The sequence below is a fragment of the Xenopus laevis genome, chromosome 6L (assembly GCF_017654675.1).
Source record: "Xenopus laevis strain J_2021 chromosome 6L, Xenopus_laevis_v10.1, whole genome shotgun sequence".
NCBI classification, from domain to species: domain Eukaryota; kingdom Metazoa; phylum Chordata; class Amphibia; order Anura; family Pipidae; genus Xenopus; species Xenopus laevis.
In genome coordinates this window covers 53,232,273-53,259,579 of record NC_054381.1, presented here as the reverse complement: position 1 = coordinate 53,259,579, position 27,307 = coordinate 53,232,273, and the positions used below count along the sequence as shown (strand labels likewise).

General features: G+C 39.2%; 1 protein-coding gene across 1 annotated transcript; it reads left to right on the top strand.

Annotated features, from left to right (window-relative positions):
• On the top strand, positions 1-21,743 carry gask1a.L (golgi associated kinase 1A L homeolog). Its single transcript, XM_018267487.2, has 5 exons — positions 1-627; positions 7,151-8,518; positions 18,169-18,291; positions 20,474-20,577; positions 20,669-21,743. The coding sequence occupies exons 1-5, from the start codon at positions 625-627 to the stop codon at positions 20,871-20,873; spliced, it is 1,803 nt and encodes a 600-aa protein (XP_018122976.1). The 5' UTR covers positions 1-624; the 3' UTR covers positions 20,874-21,743.
• Positions 21,744-27,307: the final 5,564 nt, after the last annotated feature.

Below are 27,307 nucleotides of genomic sequence, written 5' to 3'. Positions count from 1 at the left end.
GTTTCTCTGGAAAGAGATCTCACTAAACTAAAACAACAGGACTCCTATTGTGAAAAAGATCTTCATCAAGTAAAGAGCCTGCAGCCTTTCCCTTGGCAGACCCCTTTGATACACACATGAGCCAGTCCCCTCCTCCTCTGCCTCACCTCAATCCCACCCTCTCCTGCTACTGCTGGGGGGCTGGTCTGAGCTGGCTGCTGAGCCCCAAAGGAATGCTGGTAGAAACATTCTCAGTTTCAGTGCAGTGAGCACACGGGTTGAGCACAGCTTGGCTGCACGAGACCTCTTTGTTATTGCACACACACACTGCACAAAGGAATTGCAATAGTTCAAGCAAGGTAATCCAAGTAAGAACGCACAAGTAAAGCTGTTTCATGCAAATTCAGCACAAGGGGAGAAAACCTGGGACTTCTGGATGAGATTTAGTAGTTTTTTGCTGGACCTAACCAAAATCCTCAAGAAAGTGATACTCCCAGCGCAGGAAGCATTTGTAGGATCCTAAGGAGAGAATAGAGGAAGGCACTGACTGGATGGTTGTATGAAAAGCTTGGGTGATAACGGAGGAGACACAACTGTGAGTGGCCATTGATGGCTCCCTGGAGCTCCCACTCTGCACAATAAGCAATGGTAGGTATGGCATAGCCTTGTGCTTGTGAGTGTGGCTGAGCAGATCAAACAGAACAGACTTCTGCCTGCTGGACAACAGCTTGAACCATTTATTAGACAAATGGTGTGTATAACCCTTTCACTGCTGGGGAGGGGCAGCCAACCTCCTGCATTGTTTTGTCTGGAAAGTAATAATATTATCAGAAAAGGCTCATCCTGACACTGGCGAGTGAGAGAGGAGTACAAGTGCCTTTCAACCTGCGTTAGCCTTTTGTTAGCATGTATATTGATAAGTAGCTGGTAAATGTGCTGAGTTCTTGCAGCTGAATAAACAGACTTGTGACTTTCCAGATACTTGTACCTATGTGTATTTCGTACTGCTCTAGGGTAGTAACGTTTCTCCAAATGCATCTGAAATCCTTTTTTTTATTGTTGAAAAGAGTAATATTTGCTCATTTATTGTGCCCTATGCCTGACTTACATTCCAAGTATAATAAAATATAGCAAAAACAGGATTAGATTGTACTATTGCTGAAATATATTATAAAGCGAGTCTTACTTTGGGCTTAAACACTTCTGAGTAGGACATGCACCAATTCATTTGATGGCAATTCTCTTGAACACTGGAAGTCATTTGTTGTAGTCAGGATGTTACATTATATGAATGATTACACGTTCTGCTTTATATGCTGCCAACATACTCTACAACTCTCTACAGAGATTGATCATCATTGGAGCACCAATGGAGTTTACAATCTTGGGGCATCTCAAACACTAAGGTCTATTTTTTATCAGGAGCCAATTAACTTGGCTGTATGTTTTTGTAACATGGGAGGAAAACTACAGACTTATGTGTGAATTTTCGCATCAGAAATCTCCTCCAGACTTCGCGCAACTATGTCAGACGTTATTTTGTGACAAATACACATATTCATCAAAATGTGCAATGAAGTCTCGGCAAGAGAACACTGGCGTACGTTCGTCTGTGATGATTCGTTGGCGCAAACATTTCACAGCGACTTTTCTCTATCGATACTTTCTTCCTAGCGAAACTTCTTAAACATACTCATGCTTACATGCTTAATAGTGATGTTGGTGAAATTGCTGGAAGTGGCCACTTTTTATTAAAAATGTCAAAGGAAGCAAAATGAAGACAGAGATCCTCTATTGTCCTAGGCCATGAGCCCACCCTAAAACAGATGTGGCATGAGCTTCAAATGTTAAAAAAAAGTGTAAATAGATACAGTATTTTTAACAGTTACAACTAGTAAACATAATCTCACTTTAAACATGAAAAAACAGCAGCATATTGACTTTTGCTTATGATTTTTGGAATAAACGGGATATGATGTCACTTACATAATAATGTTGAGGATGTAGCTTTATTGTATTAATTTGCCAGTCAGAACCTGGCAAAATAGATTTTGGTGAGAAGGTACTGAATACTCAGCTCATTTTGGATACCCCTCTTTTCATTTTTTTCAGTGTTTGGAGTTGTAGACCTAGACCTTCACTACTGTGGCCTTTGCTGCCCTCTCCCCAGTTCTTGCTAACATTCTTGCCCAGCTCAACCCATTTTATACATATTTTCACAGCACCTCATTTCTCTGGTTTTCTCAGAAATGGGTGGGTTGGGATATGGCACAATGTTGGGATTTTGGGCCAGGTTGGGTACGGGCTGGAGAGGGCGGGCTAGGGTAAGCATTGGTACGCATCACTGCTTTGACAGTAAGGTGACTTTTTGATGTCTGAACTGCCCATGAGCCAAAATGTCAGAAACCATAGGAGTGGCCATGTATCGTGTGGCCATCATTATATTGAGCAGTTTGTTCAATGGGACAGCCGAAATGTCAGGACCGATCAAGTGAAGAGAGCTGTGGCTCATCTTGACTTTCTCATCTGCTGATTAACCATGCACTGGAAACAATATGCATCAGCAGATGTCTGATCAACAAACTAGCCAAATATCAGTTGAGATCACCCTCCCAACAGGCATGCACCACAAATCATCATGTTGGGTTTTAGTGGTGTGTGTATAGTCAACTGAATACTGGAAAAAAATTGGTATGTAAAGTTTGTAGCAGATAGGAATGCTTGGAAGTCCCTTTGTACTCATAGTGCAGTGCTGCTTTAAGAATAAATGTTGATTGTTGCTGGACAACAGTCTAATGAATACAAATAATTGTAATACAGCAACATTTTAGTTAAAGGGCACCTCCCAGGATATAATTTTTAACTCCAACAGACGATTAATAGATTTTGCACTCCAGTTGGGGGGAACAATATTATTTTCTGCATAAAATGCTGGTAGCATGTGCTATGTTTGATCGCATGTTATGGCCATGGCAGCCATGTTTGAGCACATGCATGAGATCCTCCCAACGTGCTCATTATGTAAGGCGCATACTGTATTTATTAACATTGGAGACAAACATCAATGGTGATGTTGCCCAGAGGAACCAATCAGGAATTATATTTGAACAGTCACCTACAAGTTGGAAAACAAAAGTAAATACTGTATGTGATTGGTTGCTATAAGCAACATCACTGGTGATGTTTGTGACCCAGCATGGCCAACCACATTCACTGCCAAATGGACCCAATCATCTGCTTTGGGAGTCCTAGAGGGCTTTACAGTTTGGGAACATACAACTAGAAAGTTGTCCTATAACTATTTACTGATAATAAACTGACAGAGGGGATGCATCCTTACTCTGTAAAGCACTACTGTAAGCAATAAGTAATGATATGCAGCTCATGCTGTATACAAATATGCAAATAAGTAAGTTCCCAGTAAAAACTCTTTCACACTTGTATTTATAGGAAATCAAATTAAATACAGGGTATAGTTATAAACAGCATATATTTCCTATTCAGATACACCTCTGTTTATTATCCCTTTATCTCTCCAGTGGAAATATACGCTGTAGAAAAAATTATGAATTATATTACTGTTGTGGGATTTACTTCTGTACTTCTATAAAGGTTTTATTAGTGCTGCCTTGTCATAACGAGAGCCATATGCAATGCCATAGCCCCACAATTGCCCTTATCTCCTGCCAATCCCCCTATCAATCTTTGCCCTGTGTGAGAAGCATCTCATAAAAGAAAAAGCTAGAAAAACTGAGGTTACACTCAACAGGAGCATAATAATATACTTCCTTATTACTTTCCTGTTTATACAGGACTGTAAGTTTTATGACCATATGATAAATATAAACAGCTCATATGTAATGCAGATTGTTTGGTATATGCCAGTGATGTTGATAGTAGATTACAGATTGTAGCAGAAATATTGTATGTTTAGTATACGAGTTCAGCATACTGTATTGTTTAAGACAAATACTGAAGGTTTGTTAATTTTCCGTCTCAGAGTTGAGCTCAAAGATGGAATTCCATGAATGTTTTTTTCTGATGACTGACAGCAAAAATGTCTCAAGTAATTCTGGAGGACAGAACTTGCAGACTTCACAGCTCAGCTCCTTGGATGCCTTTGTGGAAATCTGACCCTGTCCTTTTCTCTTGTAAATCAGCAAAACTGCTCATATGCAGTATCTTGTGCTGACATTTCTCTGCAGAAATTAAAGTTGTCTCTATTCATATTTTATAGGTGCATTTTGATGATTAGAACCACAATTTACATTTTGTCTTCCCTTGTTAATTAGATGGGATGATTATATAAGGGACTTAAAGGAGAAGCAAACCCTAAAGTTAAAAAACCCCTACCCCCCTACCCTAGATAGTGGGTATCTACATAGCCAAAGTGCTAGCCTGCATATTAAAGCCCCTCCCGGCAGCTAATTTGTAGTTATAGGTTAATAAATGTAGAACACCCCTCCGTGTTCTGTAGGTCTCCAACACCTTCACCCATGTAGCATCCCCTCCCGGAGGTAACAAGCCGGTCACGTGAGAAAGCAGCAGTGAGAGCGGTTGGATTACCTGCCTGCCTGTAGTGCTTCCTTGGAGTCTGAAGCACTTTCTGATGTCTGGTTAGAAATCAACGTAGGCTACCCCTTCTTTAACCACCGAGGCCAATCCTTTCACCCACAAAGCATCCCCTCCCAGGTAGGTGGTAATCTTAGTGCCCCTTAATAGTATTTTTCTGTTGCCCTCCCCAACCGTAAAAAAGTGTGCCTGACACTCATTTCTCCCGCTTGCAATCCAGCTTTGTCAAAGGCAAATATATTGATGACTGCTATGATTTTCTAGCACTTTTTTTTTTAGCAAGAGTCCCCCCCCCCCTTTCCCCAAAAAACCAAACCAAAACATCCGTCTGATATTTCTTGTCAGGACAATATCACTTTACAGACAAAATTGTTCAGTAACAGCCCAGATTCCCACTCCCTGTAATTTGAACCCGAGTGACAAAAGCATTTTGGAAAAGCATTGAAAATACACCTTTGGTGAGAGAAGGAAGTAGGATTGAATGGGGGTCTGTCCAGGGGCATAGTCAGGGTGTGGCCATGAAGCACCAAAACTATAAAAGCTCCAGGTTGGCATCTCTCTAGGCAAAAGTCTCAGTGGAGCATTTTCTTTCATTATATTTGGCTGCCTGCTTCAGAGAGCTGAGTAGTGCTCCAGCTTCTTATGGAGGATTGATATCACCTTTAATAATGTTCAGTGTCGGACTGGGACACCAGGGGCCCACCCAAAAACCTTAAATCAGGGGCAACAAAAAACCTTAGACCAGGGGTCCACTTTTAGTACTATTATTCTTCTTCTCCTCACTCAACCTCTCCTAGTCTCTATACTTTAAATACTATAATCTATTATATATCTATTAATCTATTATTCCATCTATTTAGCCTCTTTGTTCTCATAGAAATAGGGAATGGCCATGAAATAGGCCACATGTTTAGCAGCACAAGGGCCCACTGACACCTGGGCCCACCGGGAGTTTTCCTGGTATCCCGGTGGACCAGTCCGACACTGATAATGTTCATTGCATCTGGAAGTCTGTGGAATGTCTGGACATTAAAAATGGGACAGCTCACTGAAAAAGTTAGGGAAACACTGCACTAAGCAGACAGAGGATCAGAGCCAAAGCCCTACCTCAAGCATGGAAAATCTGAAACTACGAAATAAATCGGTTTCTGCCAAGTTTGATGAAAAAATGTTTAGGCCTTTTGAGAATATTTGGTGGCACTATATGTGTCCTAGAGTGCAATTAATAATCAAACTAACTTACAGAAGGAAAGCAAGGGAGGTGGGTCACTTCTCTCCATATAATAATGTGTGTGTACATGCATATTTACTTGGTGAAGGCAGAGAGGCTGCTGCATTGCCAACAAATTTAATTCAAGCCCAGAATCTCTAGCTGTCCAGCCATTCATTTACCTAGCAGTACCTCCTCCTCCTCCGGAGTGGGGTGTCTGGGGACTGTGGTATGGACTTGTATACCTGCCTGAATTTTTTATTACAGCACTACACTAAGATGCCTTTAGCAAAAAGGGATAACTGGCAGTGCCTGCAGCTGCTGAGAGTCAAAACCCAGACCCAGCAGCAAGCCAGTGTAGCTGTGACATTATATTATGCCTCTAATATTGCTGCAAAGGAGGATGGGTCAATCCTATATAATAAAGTTGAAGTGTCTCTGCGTCCAGTCCCTGTGTCCGTGGGATTGCGCTACTGCGCATGTGCCCCACGCACCGTCTCTGGCTACATATGTTCTAGCGCCCGTTAATTTAACGGGCTTAATGTCTAGTTATAAATAATGTGTATGTATACTGTATTTGCACTTTTTAGGGGAGATTGTGCCAGTTGTCTCTGCAGGGTAAAGTGGACCCAGAAAGGTCTTAGACTGGCCCAGAATGTGATGCTCTCTGAACTGATGTCCCTAGGCTTCTGTTTTGATCTGTTCATTGGAACTGGGTGGGCAAATTGGGCTAAGATGCAATTGTCTGGTGACTAGAACAAAAGAGCGGATATTTCTCTGTATGGCCAGTTTCTACCCACTGCAACAGCTGTTTAAATACTTAGCATTTGGTATCCCCTGCTATTTATGAACTATTTTGCCTTAAAGCAAAATAATAGCTGGGATGAAGCTGGTGCTGAAGTCAGAAATCCATTTGAGTGCTGCAACATGTCCCTTCATGCAATATTCAATTCAATTTCAAAGTTAACAACTTATGATGGAGGAACAATATAACTGTAGTAGAGAAAATGTTTTGTAAATAAAACACTTGGAACCATTTTGTCCAGGGAATTGCACAATATAGCAGAAACTTAATGTTTTTAGTATGGGTAGCAGTAGTAATAAAACTGGATTTTACATATATCTTATTAGAAGTGAGCAAACAGATAAACCACATTTTGCAGAAATAACAAATAATATTCTGACATGATTACAGTTAATAATATATAAAATAATTCAAGGGATTGAGGGTGACTATACTGTGAAAGCATTCATTGCTCTGTAACCACAGTTTACTGGATAGATTTCCAGCTTCTATGTTATTTGACATAGGTTCTTGCCAAGAAATAATGAATCATTCTTTGGACTGACATGATTAATTGTAATGCAGTGCATTTCTGTCTCCTGTAGGCCTTGAGGTTATGCCTGAGGATACACTTGAAGAGAAAGACAGTATTGGGGATCTGCTTCTTGTTCGCCTTAACTCTACTATTAAATAATAATTTTTCCACATTCCCAGCTGAAGGCAAAGTTAAGCAGAATATTAAACACAGGAAAGTTGTACGACACAAGCGGCTGTGGACTGACACCAAGATCAATTTGCTGAGTCTGCTTCAAAACTCTGACCAGAGAAGTTGGGATTCTGATGTACCGAGCTACAGGCAGGAAGTGCAGCCCTTCATTAAGTCCAGCCATGATTGTAAGGAGAAGAGCACTTTAGGTCACATTGGTGACCAACTACGTTGGAAAAGTAATTCCCTTGAAACCAAAGAGAAGAGGGAAGCGACCAGGAAACGTATTCGTGGTTTGGATACACCTACACATATTAAGCCAAAGAACATTATTTTAATCACCCACAAAAAGAGAATTGAACAGTTTCCTGAAACTAACTTGACTGTATTTGCTGTCCAGATGTTTAATAACATTAAGCCAAAGGATGCATTTCCCCCCAAACCTTCTACAATCAGAAAGAATCTTCTGCATAATGGTCTTGGTAAAGTACAATCAGTGGTGGCACACTACTCAGCACAAACAAGTGATATTCTTCCTTTGAATAAGACTTCAGTCACGGCAAGGTCAAACAAAAAAGTCTCTATTTTGAAAGGGAACAGTGACAGTGAGAGTTTAAGCTACGGCCAGAAATCTTTCATAAAGAACAAAAACATTTCAGATTTACACTGCTTACAATTTCAACCAACAGAAAACCAAGAATACCAAGCCAAGGCAAGATTAGGATTTAATGAAGAAGCACCACCATGGTTTACATTAGATGATTTGAAAAAAATCAGGCTATTGTCAGAGGGTGAGATTGTTGCAAAATCTCGAATCCCTGCACATGGACAAGTTTTGCAGGTGGGTTTATGTCCAAACCCTCTTGTTGGGAATTGTCACCAAGAGAAGATTTGTGCAAAAGGACTTTGTGGATTAATAAAGCGCCCTACTGATTTATATGAAGTTCTGGCTTTCCACCTTGACAGGATTTTAGGGTTAAATAGGAGCCTGCCTGCAGTGGCCCGCAAATTTACAAGCGACTTACTACCCTACAAGTACACCAATGGTGCCACAAGACCAATCATATGGTGGGCTCCAGACATTAAGCACTTAAATGACACAAACAATGACCAAAACTCTCATGCACTGGACTGGATACAATACCAGCAGATGCTGAAGCATAGGTGTGGCATGAGGGACTCTTCAGTGAATATTAATAGACCTCCTTGTCTGGGCATCAAGCATACAGAGTGGGCCAAACTGGCTCTTTTTGATTTCCTCCTGCAGGTAGTATATTTATTTACACTTGTAACATTTTCCTATAATTAATTTGTTCCTGGTGAAATATCATGCTAACCAATATTACAAGGGGTGTCCCTGGGCGCCCTTAATCGGCTTCTTAAGAAACCAGGCATTCTTATTTATTCTAATAAACATTTATATGCCTATAAAATAGGTTTTATGCACACAGGTTTTGATTACAAAAACTATTATAACATAATAAACAGTATTTAGAGAAAAAAATGTAATATACACATATACAAATGGTACATTTTGAATATTTATGTGACAGTTCAATTTTAAGCACTTCCCTGCAGCGTCTGGACAGGCAGGTTTCTTTGCACCTTGATCAACTCATATATTATTATTTCTTATGTTACTGTTTGTCTCCAGATAATAAACTCTGTGGTGGGCATATTTTTTCCTATCCATAAAGGGGCACAAGATCTTTACCTGGAGGGTTTTGATTCCTATAAAATCCAAAAAGATCTGTTCAAAAGTAGTAACATAAATAACTCCCTACGGGTCCTTGTAAAAATTATAGACCTGAGTTCCCACCTTGGACGTGTGCATACTATAGCTTCCATCTTCGTGCTGGTGTCCTCAGTGGGCCATTTGGGTGGTTAGGCCAGGGTGCTGTTGCACCTCCTTCTCCAGCACTAGTTATGCCACTGTTTAAAAGAAGATAAAAAACTTCCCTGACTGCATTTATATATACAAAATGATTCTCAATTTAGTGTTGTGCCTACCAGCACAGCATCAGTTTTCATGGTAACACATTGAAATTACTGTGAGATATTTCCAATATTATAAAAGTCAAGTATTATAATATATCCAGTAATTAAACATCAGTAGGGTGGAGAAGACAATTCTCTTTGGTGGATTTCTTGCATCAAAAGAGCTGCTTCCCTAGAGAAAGGTTTATGTCCCATTGATACACTTCCCTACAGCCATGCCACATACATGGGTACTCATTTGAAGGGCTGACATTTAGGTGTCTAAGTCTTCACTTACTTTTGTGTTGATTGTAATTTTTAGAACCTTGGCTCTATAAATATTCTGTTATTAGATAGTTGGCTGTATTTGTATTTCTACCACCAGCAAATGCTACATTTTTGGCCTAAAAGTAGAGGAAGAAGTCAAAAGGGATTCCTTTCTTTTCATAAAATGTTGGCACTCTAAAGCAGGTGGGCCAAACATAATTACAGATACATGAGGTTGCTCCAAACAGATTTCTGTCTACCAGCTCTATGCCAGTTATCTTACAGCTTCCCTTTACTGTTCTGATGACAGTGTTTTGGAATTTCCAATGGTACTCAAGTGAGATCACAAGGCTATCTGAAGAGTTTGCAGGTCCAGAATAATGCAGAAGGAGGCAGGCAGGCAGATTCGGGGAGATTAGTCGCCCGGCAACAAATCTCCTCTTCTTTGGGACGACTAATGTCCCCAAACTGCCTCTGAGCACTTAATTTTCCGAAGTCGCCCCAAGTTGCCTCACAAGGAAACTTCGGAAAACGTATCGCTCCAAGTCCCATCCCGCCGACGATTTCCATTTTAGCTGGCGGGAAGGCAGAGGAGGCAGTTCAGGGAGATTAGTCGCCCCGAAGAAGAGGAGATTTGTCTCCCCGAATCTGCCTGTGTGCCCTGACCCTAAGGGTCTAGACTCCAGTAGATAAGTATTCAGAACATAGTCTGTAGCAGACTCAAGAACTAAAGGCTAAAGGTGGTCATAGACGTTAAGATTTTTATGTTTTCATTATCGTAGGACCAAGCTTATCTTGAAACGATGCTTAAATGTAAGATTTGTCTATCAATAAAAAAAGACAAATTCAAGCAATATAATCTAGTTGAAGCTAGGAAAACTGCGGGTACCTGCCTGCTTGGCTCTGCAAATAATTGGACAATGGATAGATTTCACTATGAACTATGAGAATCTTTTAACTCAGCCAATCGATTTTCTGACTAATGACGGACAAAAAATAATCAGACGCACAATCATACATAGCCCATTAAATTTTGGCACCCCCAAGTATAAAATGACATTCCTTTTCCTTTAATGATTTAGTTTTATTTTGACAGCTGGTGTTAATATACAGTGCAGTTTATGAGAAAGTTTTGTTCCGCATAGTTTTCTTCATGGGCATTTTATGGTGCTTTAAGTGGTTCAAGGCCCGCATTCTTTATTGGATCCCTGGCAGCAATTTTGACAAGCTCAGAATTTAGAATATGGCGGAGAGCCAGGAACACCAGATAATCAGTATTATAGATTACAGCACACCCAGGAAATCTGAGAAGTAAATCCAATAATTTGGCATTGAACCTTGTTCTGGATGTGCCTTTCATTTTGAATTATAGAGTGCCATGTCACTTTGAATTTCTGCCCAGTCCTTTAACAGATAATCTAGTTTCCTACTGATGCATTCTTTTGAATTTTAGCAAAGGTTCATAAAAGGTTTACAGAGGTTCTATTAGAGAACATAGTTACATTTTTATGCAAGCAGAAAAGTTACAGGCTATTGTGATTTACAGGTGGAATTATTGCAGTTTTGTCCCAATATTTGCTAGAAATTCTCACTGAACATAAGCCTAGTGTACTTGCTGGCCAGAAACCTGGCAACTTTCCTAAACCATCAGACATTATTTGCATCTCTGCCACTCTTTCAACACAGAACCTTGCAGAGAAGCAAATAATTTTGGCCTGATCCTGCCAGTACTAAGTACACCAACTTGCTGCTCCGCACTTTTCAGCCTGAGAAGTCAAAGAATGATTTTCTTCTATTGCCTCATTCCATGAAAGTAGATCTTGCTGAGTAGTCTTGACACAAGCCAGCTTTCCAGGAAAATAAATAAAGAAGAGTGAAGATCTTTTCTTTGCTAAATTACAAGTCTGTTGCTGGGAGCATGTTGCTAAAGCAGTTTAAACCTGAATATTGATATGTGCATCTAAAATGGTTTGCTTGTTATTTCTAGCTGTTTTTATCTGCTGCATTTGTGTGTTATATAGCAACCCTGTAATCACGATTAAGAAAAAAAAATGCCACGGGTCATAATTGTGGCAGCTAATTCTGCCAAGCCACAGTGTTAAATTAAATACAAATGGACATTGATCTAAATTAGGAATTAAGCTTGTATTCAATTACAACTGGCCTCTGGGACCTGCAGACAACACAAAAAATATAAAGTCCATAGTATAAAGTCACAGATGCAATTTATTTTAATTGGACGCTTCACAGGACAAACATTGGCCCGATTTAAAAGCACTATGCAATAAACAAGAAATCATATACCGTAATAAATCTAGGGTTTGGAAGCATTTCTGTCATGCACTCAAGATTCACTCAAATCTTGTTGGGAATTGGACAAATTGAATCTGGGATTAAGTGCATGCCTACTTATTACTAATAACAGAATCCATTAAAGGCTTATTATGTATAGAGATTGAAAGGAGAGCTCTATTAATAAGGAAAATAAAAAGTGAAACCTAAAGTAAACCTACAGAAAGTAAACAGTTGGTCATGGCCAGGCCCTGATAAACAGGGTTGGGCCAAGGTATTTTGGCACCCCAAGCAAGTGCTGAAATTGACACCCCTCTCACCACCTTACCACTTCCCATCTTACCAGACACATTAGAGCTTCCAAGTCCCCTGCAAATAGTCACAAATTAAAACCTCGCTAACCAGTCACAGCACTGCAGCCTAGTCCAAACCTTTCTCCAAAGTCATATTTCCATGTTTGCCACTAATTTACCTCTTTTGAAGATGCAGAAAACTGCACCAGCCCGGGGTTATTCTAGTGAGCACCACGGAACGATCCTCTTCCGGCTTCCTCTTTCTTAAAATTTCCTGGGCAGACACTTGTGCAGTAGAATGAAAAAGCCAACGTTTTAGTTAAAGTTCGGCTTTTCACTCTAATGTACATGCGCAGCCACATAAAGAAAGAAGGAGCCAGAAGAGGATCGCTCCGTGGTGCTCACTGGTATAACCCCGGACCGGTGCAGTTTTCTGCTGATAGGAGCACCGGCCCAGAGTTTCAGGTAAGTAAATACATTCACTTGGGTGTGCCTAACATGTGGCACCCCCAAGTGCTAAACGACTTTCCTACTCCTTTAATGTCAACCATATTTACTGTAACTACACAAGATCAGTGCCATAATTCTCAGACTCAGCTCAAATCTGCCCAACAATCAGACAGATGTCAATGGGCAGGTTTGATTTTGAGGTCAAGGATGGCATCATCTCGTTGATGCAGTCCTCATCCTGACAGTCCTATTGGGGTTGTATTGGGCCATGTGATCGAATAAGCCAAATATTGCCCACCCTTGGATCTTATAATGTATGTTCACCTTTAAACCATGCCTTTTAACAACTTCCACTACACACTGTAACACCTAGCCCCTTTTTTTGCAGATAAGAAAATGGCCAATGTGAACTAGCTCATTGCAAGAAATCTATTGGCAGAGAAGCAAATGAGAGGCTGCTAAGGGTTTAGGGCAAACTACTTTAGTAGATCAGGGTTATCACCAAAATGTCTACATTGTCTTATTGCTTGTGTTCATTTAATTTCATCCAACATTTACAAGTATGGGATCTGTTTTCTGAATAAGTGATGTTTCCATAATTTGGATCTTCATACCTTAAAAAAAAGTATTTAAACATTAAATAACCCCAATATTTTTGGCCAGGCTCAAATTCACTACCATTATGGTAATTCACTAAAATGTGAAGTTGCAGTCTCAGCAGCCGAATTTTCACTAGCGTTACTTCGGCAGTGCGAGCATTTCATAGCGATCTTTCTCTAGCGTTCATTTATGAACGTGAAAATTTGTTGGTACTCTTATGCTTTGGTTAATTTGAATAGGGGGGTTGCAGTACTTATAGGTCGAATGGACGTCTTTATTAGTGATGTTGGTGCAAATGCTTGAAGTGGCCACTTTTTATTACAAATGTTCAAGGAACCATAATAAAGACATAAAAGATCCTCATATAGGGTGGACATGAGCCCACCCTAAAACAAATGTGGCATGCCCCTCAAATGTCAGAAAAAAAGTGTTAACACAAAAATATTTAATAGTTAGGACTTTTGAAGGCAATCCCGCTTTAAAAATGTAAAAAACTTTTATGAATTTCCAGCATACAGGATATGATGTCACTGACATAAGATTGAGGAAGATGTAGCTTTGTTTAATCAGTTTGCTTGGTCTAAGGTGGCAAAGGAAACTCTGGCAAAAGATTTAACATTCAGTAACATTTGCACTATAGTGAATTTGCGGAGTTCATCTGAACAAAAAGTTTCCTGGTGATAGGGTGCGAACGTACGCTAGTGACGGTCTCTTTCGCTAGTGAATTGTCCTCTACACCTGTTAGTAAACTGGCTATATTCCTGCAGATGGTGCCCTTTAGTAAATAGGCCCCTATGAGTCTATGACGGCTTTTCCATAACTCGCACTTTCAGGATAACAGGTCCCATACCTATACTAATAATCTTATACCATTTTGCTGTAATGATTTTGTGCAACTAAGTTATATGGTCTCCCTCACATGGAAGTAAAATGAAGTTTGAGCTGTATAGCTTCTCCTGAACATTTATTTATACAGGTATGGGACCTGTTATCCAGAATGCTTGGGACCTGGAGTTTTCCGTAATTTGGATCTTCATACCTTAAGTCTACTAGAAAATCATGTAAACATTAAATAAACCCAAGGCTGGTTTTGCTTCCAATAAGGATTAATTACATCTCAGTTTGGATTAAATACAAGGTACTATTTTATTATTACAGAGAAAAAGAAAATCATTTTTAAAAATGTGGATTTTTTTTTTTTTTAGATAAAACGGAGTCTATTACAGGCAGCCTTTCTGTAATTTGGAGCTTTTTGGATAACAGGTTTCCAGATAACAGATCCCATACCTGTAGTATGTTAGGAACCATAAGTATAATGGCAGAATTTTAATTAGTTTGGTACTGTTTCAAAATATTACTATACAGATGGAACCCCCAAGGAGTTTAGCATTGTATTCTTACTAGTGTATTATTTTAGTATATCATAGTAATGGCTTGTGGGCTGAACTGTCTGCTGCTTCACAGCATGTTAAAGTATAAAACATTTTATTTTTATATAAGATGTGTTTTCTCCTCTTATTTTCCATAGTGAATAGCACTTCTGCAATTTGTGCTGTGTGATGGGGAACACAAAAGACAGTTATTTAAAAACCAAATATAGAAATATATATAATGAAGACCATTCGTAAGTTGCATATTCATTCATTTTGCAATTTAATTTATATTAGTCATAGTTGGTTCCCCTCTGGTCTGGTTTCAGGAAAGAATGATGGATTTGTTGTATTCACAGCTTTGGTAGCCAAACCTTACAGCTGTGAAGTCTCTCTTCCAAAACATAAATCTTGCAATGGCAATTATTCAAGCATAAAAAGGAGATTGGGTATAAGATGGCACAAACATTTGCTGCCACTTGATGCCAGTTTATGAAGCAATCTTGTAGCATTATGTCATTTTTCCATGGTTGGTGGTAAAAGTGTCTGAATACACAAATATAATAATTTTAATCTATTTAATGCCATTGTTGTCTATGTAATAAAAAACATCTTTAGAATGCTATTTAAAAGTTACAGAACTATATTACATCTTCCATCACGGTAATAGTCAGCGTGTTGAGTAGAGTCAAGATGGAGCCCATGTTCCTCACTAGATAATAACACAATCTGATCAATGAACAGCACTCATCTATTCTCCAATGAACTGACTTTATTAAAGATTGAGGGGACAGGCTATGGGTAAAAAGCCGATGTTTTAGGTCTCATGTGGCCCTTTATCAAGCCCTCATGAGGCATGAAGTGTTGCTATCTAATGCATGGAGTATACCCATAACCAGTGTTGGACTGGGATGCCAGAGGCCCATCAGGAAACCTTAGACCATGGGCCCAGTTTCCAAACAATTATTCCTCCTTTCCTCACTCAACCTCTTTATTCTGCTAGTCTTTTATATCTAATTACTATTGTCTTCCATTATTAAGCATTTTTAAAAGAAATACAGAATAACCATGAAATAGGCTAAATGGTTAGAAACAAAAGGGCCCACTGATGCCACTGAGTTTTCCTGGTATCCCAGTGGGCCAGGCCGACACTGCCTATAACCTTTAATAAAGTTGGGTTTTGTTGGAATATAGAGTATGCTCATTAATCAGATTCATATCTTGCCACTTGGGCATTATTGATCAAAGGTCAATTACATAGGGCTTTTTCATTAAGGGGGCATAAACCTTCCCTAAAATACTCAGGATGCCCACCCTAGCCCTCAAATGTAGTTACCTCAAGTTTAATTATAAAAGCAAGCAAATTCTCCAGTTAGAATGGTTTCTGCCAGTGCTGTTGTTATCTAGCCTAGTGAGATTACTGAAATGTTCTGCTTTCCGGTATTATGACAGAATCAAAAAACAGAATGGCCGATTTTATACTCTTTAGTTGTGTGGAGATAGACAAAATATATGAATTGCCTCTGTCATGTCTATAATGACATAAACAAAGAACAGTAGAGGCAAAATATCCATCAAATGTTCTCTTGTATCAGCTAGGCCACTATCATCTCATGTATTAAATCTTAATAGTATGTCGGAGTGGGCTTGATGCTGTTATACAGTGAAGCAACATGGTTATTTCACTTGGGCAGAACAATAATGAATATAAAGACAGGGTTTGTGCTGATGCCACAAAAAAGTTTATGCAGTACCACTCTAGAAAATAATTGATAAATCAAGATACAAAATTGTTGTTAAATTAATAATAGAGGATTCACTCACAGTTCACCCCAGTCCCAAGGTGCAAGTCCAAAACACTATATCCAGAAAAGATGTGAGGACCTCCAATAATAAAGAAAGGCTACCTATGAGTAAGTGCACCAATAGGCACGAAACTCGTTAGGTCTTCATGTCCTAATAAATTTTTTTTATACATTTGTTTCTTTATTATTGGAGGACCTCACATCTTTTCTGGATATAGTGTTCAGAACAATAATGAGCCTAAGATTCTGAATTTTCATATGGAAAGTTGATTAGTTTCAGGCTTACACTATTATTGTTACATGTATTTATATAAAATGCCAACATGTTCCACAGCATTGTACAATTTGTACAATAAATGGGTGTATACATTTAGGGGCACATTTACCAAGGGTCGAATATTGAGGGTTAATTAACCCTCGATATTCGACCCTCTAAGTAAAATCCTTGCGATTTACCACAAATGCTTCGATCGAACGATTAAATCCTTTGAATCAAACGATTCAAAGGATTTTAATCCATCGATCGAAGGATTTTCCTTCGATCAGAAAAAGCTTAGAAAACTTATGGGGAAGGTCCCCATAGGCTAACATTGTAGCTCGGTAGGTTTAAAGTGGCGAAGTAGGTAGTCATAGTTTTTTTTAAAGAGACAGTATTTCGAATATCGAATAGTCGAACGATTTTTAATTCGAATCGTTCGAATCAAAGTCATTGTCGGAAGTCGTAGTCGTCTATTCGATGGTCGAAGTACCCCAAAAAAACTTCGAAATTCAAAGTTTTTTTACTTCAAATCCTTCACTCGAGCTTAGTAAATGTGCCCCTAAACAAACAAGAAAACATACCAAAAACAACAATAACCAAGCGGTAAAGAGGGTCCTTTTCACAAGAGCTTATGCAATTATGTGTACAAAATGTAATACATTTGTAAAGTTTGTAATGTATAAGATGCAGTACAGGTATGGGACCTGTTATCCAGAATGGCCAGGCCATGGGGGTTTCTGGATAAATGCTTTCCATGCATTCTTCATACATTTAGTCTACTTAATTATGGCCTTTCCGTAATTCAGAGTTTACTGGATAACAGGTTTCCTGTTGTGTAGCAAAATCGGGTCAATCGTACAATACAAACCGACGCTAGAGTCTGTTGTGACGTTTTGTCACTCCGAATTTTTTGAGAAAATTTATTGATAAATAAGTTGAAATCGTTGAAGGGAGTTTGGCTGGATTTGTTTTCATAAAAAAATTAGATTAATTTGAGTACATTTATATAGTAAATGTGCCCCTAAGATTCTAATGCCCATAAACTCTAATGTATTGTAAACTTTCGCTGTTTCACAAGTTTTTGGCAAAGTGAAACAGCGCAAATTCTCCCATCACTATGAACTCTTCCCTTGTAGAGGAATATACCCTTGCAGTTTTTTGGAGCCGCAACATACAGAAAGTGAGCATTCTTTAGAAATGGCTTATGATACTAATCAAGCTCTATATTGAGTCATGTTCAACATGAGCACTATAAAGAGGACTTGGGTTAAATTGTATTCTGCCTATTCCGTTTCCACAAGGGATGCGAGATTAAGGTATTTTAATTTTCACTATTTGCCATGTTTAGTACAAGAAATAACGGAAAACATAGACATTTCTTATTTATTTTTTGGACTCATACTGTTCCTGCAAGATTTTACAAACTTTCTCTTACACCTTTCAACTTATTAAAATGTTTTCAAGGGTAACTTCCATTTGGTACAGTAGGAGCTATAACTTAGAATTTGCCACGGATCCTGCATGTTCTCATATGGCATAACAAGGTATGTGGTCATGTCTATGATTTGAAACATGTCATGTATTCATAAAACATCTATTTACAGGTCCAGGATCGACTAGACCGATACTGCTGCGGCTTTAATCCCGACCCATCCGAGCCCTGTGTGGAGGAACTGCTACATGACAAATGCCGTAATGCAAAGGGACTTGTTTTAGTGCATATCTTGGTAAGTACTTAGATGCAGTGTAGATGTCAAAAACAAAACAAGTATGTTTGAAGGAATAGGAAAAAGCCCAGACCCCAAGACAAAGGACTTTCATGTATATGAATAAAATGCATATAATGTTGGGCTTCTTTCTCCAGGGATCAAAGTGGTAATATCCAGTAATGGAATTAGTAGTTCCTGGGCCTGGGTGCAGGCTGCGCACCTAGGCTCCCCACCCCCCATTTTTATTCGTTCCGGCTCCTGGCAGGCCCTGAGGGGGTGCAGGCCCAGGTGCAATCGCCCAGTAGTTCCTCCCCTAGTAGTATACTGCTTACAGCAGTGATCCCCAACCAGTAGCTTGTGAGCAACATATTGCTCACCAAACCCTTGGATGTTGCTCCCAGTGGCCTCAAAGCAGGGGCTTATTTTTGAATTCCTGTCTTGGAAACAAGTTTTGGTTGCATAAAAATCAGGTGTACTGCCAAACAGAGCCTCCTGTAGACTGATAGTCCATAAAAGGGCTACCAAATAGCCAATCACAGCCCTTATTTGGCACCCTAGAATGTTTTTGCATGCCTGTGTTGCTCCCTAACTCTCTTTATTTTTGAATGTGGCTCACGGGTAAAAAAAGGTTGGGGAACCCTGGTTTACAGGATACTCAGATGGTGAGTCTTTGGGGGGAAGCAGAACTAGTATACTAAGGCAGAAGGCTGGCACCACAAGAGTTAAAGAGGAATGATCTGTAATTAATCAAAGCCAAATGATGAAGCAGCACAATACAGGATAAAGGGACAATGCAAAACCAGAATCAGTATAAAAGCATTTAAGTGAAAGACCTAACTGAAAAGTCAGGTCATATGAAGCCAAGAGCACCAAGTACAGTTACACCATCAGTGTAAATACCAGTGCAAACACAAAGGGCAAGAATAATGGTTATCTGCATGTATGGATATATCCATGGTTATCATACATTTTTAATTAAAATTGTTATTGCTGCTATCTGTCCCACCATAATAGCATATTCGTGCAGTAGGAGTTATAGAGCTTTGCCCATTGGAAAGGAGGGACATATAATGGCATATGTGCCAGGAGCACAAGTAGATAAGAACAGGGAAAAGTAAACAGATGTCTTGTGTATGTGTGGAAATGTTACAACTTAAAAAGTAGAGTTAATTTCCTTAAATAGATAGTAAAGCATGAAGGTAAAGCTTCTTGTCTCTGAACATGTTCTAAAATATTCCTGTTGATACATATCCAGTCAAGTTGAACTATTACTTGCCTCAGCTCAGACAGTCAATAAGCACAACCCCAAGGGGCAAATTTACTAGAGGGCGAAGTGACTACCGCTGGTCGAAAATTCACCAGCGTAACTTCATTTCGGTACTTCGCCGATTTACTAACGGGCGCAGGTGTAACTTCGCTAGCGAAAGAGACTGACGCTGGCGCGGTCATTCGCACTCAATCGCCAGATGAAGTCACGTAACTGCGCACATTCATTAAGAAGCGGATTTTACTAAACGTTATCATACTTGCCTTCGCCACCTCAGACCAGGCGAAGTGCAATAGAGTAGATAGGACTTCCTCAAAATATAGTTGAGATTTTTTTTTTTAAAGTCCCAAAAAACGCTGGCGTTGTTTCCTTTTTTCAGGGTGATAGGCTGCAAAAGAGCGTACTTTTTTTTGGGTAACCCCCTACATTTCCTAACATATGTCACACAAACTATACACTGGGCTCATGTGTAGGGCAATATAACAACTATTTTCTTTATTAAGGTTCCCTGGGCTTGTGTAGTGTATTGTATTTGCTGCAACATATTCGTCTATTCATACGTCTTTAACTTCCGGCCGTATGCAAATTAGCCAACGCTATCGCAAGTGCGCTCTGCTTGCCGAATTAACGCTAGCGCAACTTTGCCAGTGTTCAGTGCTCTGGACGCAACTTCATATGTTAGTAAATTAGCATTGTTTGAGCGAATTTTCGCCTGCCAAAGTGTTGTGCTGCCTGTGAAATTCGCCGCTTAGTAAATTTGCCCCCAAATGTGAATGTTACCTGGTACTGTTCTACAGAGGCTTCTAGAGTATACAGTAGTTCTAAGCATGGAGATGGAGAAGGAACACTCTGGCAAAATAAAATAGAAAATAATGGAAAACCAATCATACTTGCAGTGTTCTTGGGCTAAGGTGACCATTGTTTCTCCCATAGGTGCGCAAGAGTAACCCATCACGTTTAGTTTTCATTGACAACGCGGGACGACCCCATCACCCTGAAGACAACCTTAACTTTAGGCTTCTGCAAGGGATAGATGTGTAAGTCTGAATGTTTATAGTCCGCTTTTGAGTGGCAAGTTGAATTAATAAAAAGTAATACTATCTTATTTCTTTTTCTGGTGCCAATTAGGTTTCCTAGTTTAACCGTGCAAGTGCTGGAATCGGGCTGTTTACAGAACATGCTGCTAAAATCACTGCAGTTTGACCATGTGTTTTGGGAAAGCCAAGGGGGCTTTGAAGGCCTGAAGAAATTAGCTGAAACCATTGATCGAAGAGGAAAGATCCTGCTGCAGTATATAAAAGAGCATAAGTTAACACTTGTCCCTGACCATTAACGTTCACTTTTCTGCAAGATGAGGAGTTGGAGAGAGTTACATGAAAAATAATGCAGAAAAATGCATTTTGCTGCTAATAATATATCTAATAGTTGCCATGACGTACAGATCATGGCAGGATGCTGAGGCACAAATGGAACCCTAGAGACAGAGAGAAGTACAGCTCTGTCCCACCCCTTACTCTTGGCTTTTAAGCCCTGTAAATCCTATGCTTTCTGTCCTCCATCCTTTAATTGCAGCACTGACTTTATGTGTACTTTATTCCCACTGCTCATCTGGACATTTATTTTTCTAAACACAATCTGTCTCTGCTTTGTAGTAAGAGGCATGACTTCCTGTGGACCAGACTTTCATTTGTGGCAGCTTCTAATGTAAACTTCTGCTGTGAACTGCAGCTTCCAACAAGCAGAAGCTGATCTTGGACTATGGCTGTAGTTCATTAGTTTGGTAAAGGGTAACTAAGCATAACAAAATATTGATCTCAAATCCAAAGTAAAACCTGCCCTTTACAATGTTGCACAGAGCTGTTTTGATATATAGCAATTTTTTGTTAGAAAAGATATTGGGATGCTCTCTGTCTGCGTGTACTTCTGTCCAACAAGATGTAGAGGCAAACCAAGCTTTGTTTGAGGCTATATGAATAAACTTGGCTTTACCATATTGCCACTTTTTCTGCATATGTTGAAATTCCTGTCTGCTTTTTCTGTCTGATACTGAGAAGTGTTGAATTGAGTAAGCTCATGGCATCCAAGAAGTAGAGGACATGAAAGGGGTGGTTCACCTTTGACTTAACTTTTAGTATGATGTAGACTAGAGAATGAGATTCTGCGACAATTGGTTTTAATTTTTTATTATTTGTGTTTTTTATGCTTTTTATTCAGCAGCTCTCCAGTTTGCAATTTCCGCCATCCGGTTGCTAGGTTCCAAATTACCCCAGCAATCATAGATTTGAATAAGTGACTGGAATATGAATAGGAGAGGGCCGGATTAGAAAGATTAGTAATAGAAATAACAATAAAATGTGTAGCCTTGCAGAGCATTTGTTTCTAGATAGGGTCAGTGACCCCCATTTGACCACTGGAAAGAGTCAAAAGAAAAAGGCAAATAATTAAAAAAACTATATAATAATAATGACCAATTGAAAAGTTGCTTAGCATTGGCCATTCTATAACATACTAAAAGTTGACTTAAATTTGAACCACCCCTTTAATCAGATAATCCTGGAATGCAGTAAATGAAATGACCACTTCAGTTGCATATTCCTCCTGTATATTAGGAATTAATAAAAGCCATATATACTGTGACAAGCATATTTTATAGGGTACAGGTCATGGATGTCCAATTGTGGTTCCCCACCTGATACCCAGCATTCACTAACACAAAAAGGCCTATGCTGGTAGGTTCAATGTGGGTAGGGCAGAAGTTTCCATATCCTATGCGAGTTTTCCTTTGGGTTTGTAGAAGAGCAGTGTTTTCTTCAACATCATCTTCTGGTCCGCAAGGTGATTCCAAGTGAGTAATTCATATTTCTCATGTCTGGAAGTGCAGTATGAGCACTATTTACATTCCCCACTGAACATGCTGTTTTGTAATAATACTGTACAAACGGCAGGATTTATATTTATAAATAAACTTATTATGCTTAGCTTTTTTAAGGTCTTCTGAAGCTTTGCCTTATAACTAGGGGGGATGCAATAGCACAAACTTTTATTTAACCTTTTTATTTCTCTGTAATGCAATACAAAAAGAAGAAAAACAAAGGTATCATTTATCCTCAAACCACTAACATGATAATGTCAATGACTGTAAAATGTATGATTTGTAAAATAAAGACCACAATGCAAAGCACCCTGTTTCCAGAGCCTGTGAGTGTGATTATGGGAGAGAGATGGAGGAGCCCCTCAATGCACATATTTTATATTTAATCTTTATGCCGTGCTCTTGTATTTGTCACGAAAAAATGGAGGCACAGGATACAAAATATGTTGATCACTCACCACGTGAAAAAGGCAAATACTTCCAAAACTATAAAAAATAAGAATGGCAAATGAAAAGTTGCTTAAAATTCTATAACATACTAAAAGTTTTACCACCCTTTTAAAAATCAAAGGGAACATTGGACCCTACTTGCTTTCAAATGTGTCATCACATCATGACTGCTAATTGGTTGCTATAAGTTACTAGATCTTTTCCAAGCTTTCTGAACTTATTTTCATTCATTTTCCTAAAGGAACAGTTAAAAAAAGGTGTTTATAGTATATTTTTTTAGCCACACTACCTATTTTTTTACTCAAATAATTTTACATTTTTTGCTTTTCCTTTTTTTAGAAATTCGTTTTTTTCTAATCATCCATTTTATGGTCATTTAAAATTTTTTGCTGTCGCCATCAGTGAGTCGATCCCACCTGCTGTTCCAAATCACATTCAGGTGTTTATACTGACACAGGGGAAACCTGGAGCTACCACCACCTTCAAGCTGCCAGTAATTCCAGTATTTACATAGGGGTCGGCATCAATACATGCAGCAGACTTTCTCCATGACTTTCATGCCAGGTGCTGAAAATCACGCCATCCCGACTTAGATAACTTTCAGCATGTTGTGTCTGATTTGCAGCAAAGGGCAACTGCATTCCATATAACGTCTGCAGTTGGCACATTGGAGACCACACTTTGTAAATTGCATCTGAAATTGCACTTTCCACTTACATAAGAAAATGGTCCTTTATGTGTGTGTAAAGCTTGTTTCGCCAAAAACGGACACAGCTTTGCAGTATTTAAGATTTCTAGTACAGGAATAAAATCCAGTGTTTCAGTTAGGGATGCACCGAATCCACTATTTTGGATTCGGCCGAACCACCGAATCCTTCACGAAAGATTCGGCCGAATACCAAACCGAACCCTAATTTGCATATGCTAATTAGGGGTGGGAGGGGGAAAACATTTTTTACTTCCTTGTTTTGTGACAAAAAGTCACGTGATTTCCCTCCCCACCCCTAATTTGCATCTGCAAATGCAAATTAGGATTCAGTTCTGCTGGGCAGAAGGATTAGGCCGAATCCGAATCCTGCTGAAAAAGGCCGAATCCTGGATTCGGTGCATCCCTAGTTTCAGTCACTAAATTCATTGCTACCACTGAGAGCAGGAACATATTTAGTATGTAAGGTTTGTGGCAGAGAGGAAGGCTTTCTTTAAGAAATCACACGCAATTTAAATCAATCATGTTGGTTTTATTTAATGCTTCAATGCTTTTTTTTAGGATACAAAAGTATGGATATCCAAATTACTGAAAGATCCCTTATCTAAAAATGTCAGGTCCTGAGCATTCTGGCAAACAGGTCCAGTGCATATATATATATATATATATATATATATATATATATATATATATATATATATATATATATATATATATATATATATATATATACACACATGGTAGTCAATAGCCTGCTGTGGAGCGTTGACTAGTATTTCAGATGACTAGTAAGCATCATTTTTAGTTTAATTTTTGTTGTAGCCATGCTGTTACAAGAATGGGAATAGCAGCATGTGGGAGTCTGTGGAATGTTTGGAGGTTAAAAATGAGTTGGTTCACTGAAAAAATTACAGAAATACTGAGCTAAAAAAAGTCTGAGCTAGTGTGCTGTTGGTAATTTAAAGCGTTTCAAGATTTATTTAGCCCAAACATATTAGTATGGCAATGTTTTGGGCTTTACAAATCTTCCAGGGCCTTTATCAAGCCTAGTGTAAAGCTCCCCATAGAGCAAAGATTTTTCTTGCCGAACGACCGATTTAACCGAAGTCCGACCAATCCTTTGAAATTATTGTGTGGTTAGTGGGATTCGAACGATCGAACATCTTACGATTTTTCGGCCGACATCTGTCAGGAAATTGATCGGCCAGGTTTAAAAATCTTTTGCAGGGCCAAGCAGGCAGCTCCCCTTTGTTTTCCTGGCAAATTGGTCTTTTTAGTTGATGGACAATTCGTACGATCGTTTCGAGATAATCGTGGTCTCACGATGATAATCGTATCTTATAAAAATCTTTACATCTATGGCCAGCTTAACCAGATTTCCAAACCCAGATTTTAAGTGTCAGGACACAAACGCCTCCCATTCCCAATAATGACATAACAGCCTTGAGGAAACAACTGATGCAGTTATTGTGATACAAAAATAATACATGTTGATGGTTTAAGATAAATACATACATACCTTCTATCTTTATCATTATGATCAAACCTACCTAATACCTTTTTTAAGGCACATGAAGATATTCAGGGTATGATGTTAGGGGATTCTATGCAGATTTTAATAACCTTAAAACAGAGAGAAGACCAAGTAAATGAAAAGAAAGGCTGTTTCAATTAAAATATGTGCAGGACAACCTAAAACTGAACATGGTCAGAATGTGTTCCCTATTTAAACAATGCAAACCAAATTATATCCAACCTATTGATCCTTATCACTTCTATTTATGCATGACTGCAAGCAACAAATCTCCCGAAAATATGTCTCCATTGGAAATAACTGAAATCGCTGGCAGTAAAACCAACATATCGCAAACTCCAGAGGCAACTTCTGGCGACTTTGCAATATGTTGGTTTTTCTGCCAGCGATTTCAGTTATTTCCAATGGGGACACATTTTCAGGAGATTTATCGCCTGCAGTCACGCACAAAATAATTGTGGGAGACAAATCTCCCCGTCGGCCACTGCCCTAAATCACCTATAGAAAGTGCACTTAAAGAAAGGGGTTGCACATTGCAGTGTCACATGAGTGCCATTTGGAAATATTGGGAGGTATGTATATATTACCTCCATAAGCAGTGGACTTACCAAATCGAGCACCATCTACATTCAAATCCTACATCGGCTTCACACATGACGTTTTCACCTATAGAAAGTGAAATTTAATGGCCTAATCAAATACATCTTAATGTAAATAAAAATATGTAAGCAATATAGCACACAGGGCAATTTAAAGGGGGCTTTAACTTAGCTCTACTACAAATAACACCTGGGTGCCAAAGCAACCATAACACGCTTGTGTTCATTGCCCTAAAGCAGGGCTGTCCAACTGGCGCGACCCCCTCCCCTTTTGTGGCCCTCCACATGAAAGTCTGCCTGCTGCGACTGCTTACCTTGTGTAATCTTTAAAAGGTATCACTACAGAGATTAATTGGCCCCTGCATTGTTTAAAGATCAAATTCAGACTGCAGTCCCCTGTATTGTTCACACATGTAATCCCCCCCTTTATTGTTCACACTTGTGACACCTCTATTGGAACATAAGTCTGGTATTTGTTCTGGGGGTTTGTTAGCATTTGAAAATGATTGTTAGTGGCCCCTAAAGTGTTTAATCATATGCTGGGGGTACTGTATTATACACAGGGGAGAAGGAGGCATATGGATTTAAGGGTATGTCTTAATATGACTAAACTTTATTCACATTACATTAAGGAATGTTGGCCTGGAACATAGTATTTGTACCTGGATAGAGAACTGGCTAAAAGATAGACTACAAAGAGTGGTGGTAAATGGAACATTTTCTAATTGGACCAGTGTTGTTAGTGGAGTACCGCAGGGCTCTGTACTAGGTCCCTTGCTTTTCAACTTGTTTATTAATGACCTGGAGGTGGGCATTGAAAGTACTGTTTCTATTTTTGCAGATGATACTAAATTGTGCAGAACTATAGGTTCCATGCAGGATGCTGCCACTTTGCAAAGTGATCTGTCTAAACTGGAAAACTGGGCAGCAAACTGGAAAATGAGGTTCAATGTTGATAAATGCAAGGTTATGCACTTTGGCAAAAATAATATAAATGCAAGTTATACACTAAATGGCAATGTGTTGGGAGTTTCCTTAAATGAAAAGGATCTAGGGGTCTTTGTAGATAACACGTTGTCTAATTCTGGGCAGTGTCATTCTGTGACTACTAAAGCAAATAAAGTTCTGTCTTGCATAAAAAAGGGCATTAACTCAAGGGATGAAAACATAATTATGCCTCTTTATAGGTCCCTGGTAAGGCCTCATCTGGAGTATGCAGTTCAGTTTTGGACTCCAGTCCTTAAGAGGGATATAAATGAGCTGGAGAGAGTGCAGAGACGTGCAACTAAATTGGTTAGAGGGACGGAAGACTTAAATTATGAGGGTAGACTGTCAAGGTTGGGGTTGTTTTCTCTGGAAAAAAGGCGCTTGCGAGGGGACATGATTACACTTTACAAGTACATTAGAGGACATTATAGACAAATGGCAGGGGACCTTTTTACCCATAAAGAGGATCACCGTACCAGAGGCCACCCCTTTAGACAGAAGAAAAGAACTTTCATTTGAAGCAACGTAGAGGGTTCTTCACAGTCAGGACAGTGAGGTTGTGGAATGCACTGCCGGGTGATGTTGTGATGGCTAATTCAGTTAATGCCTTTAAGAATGG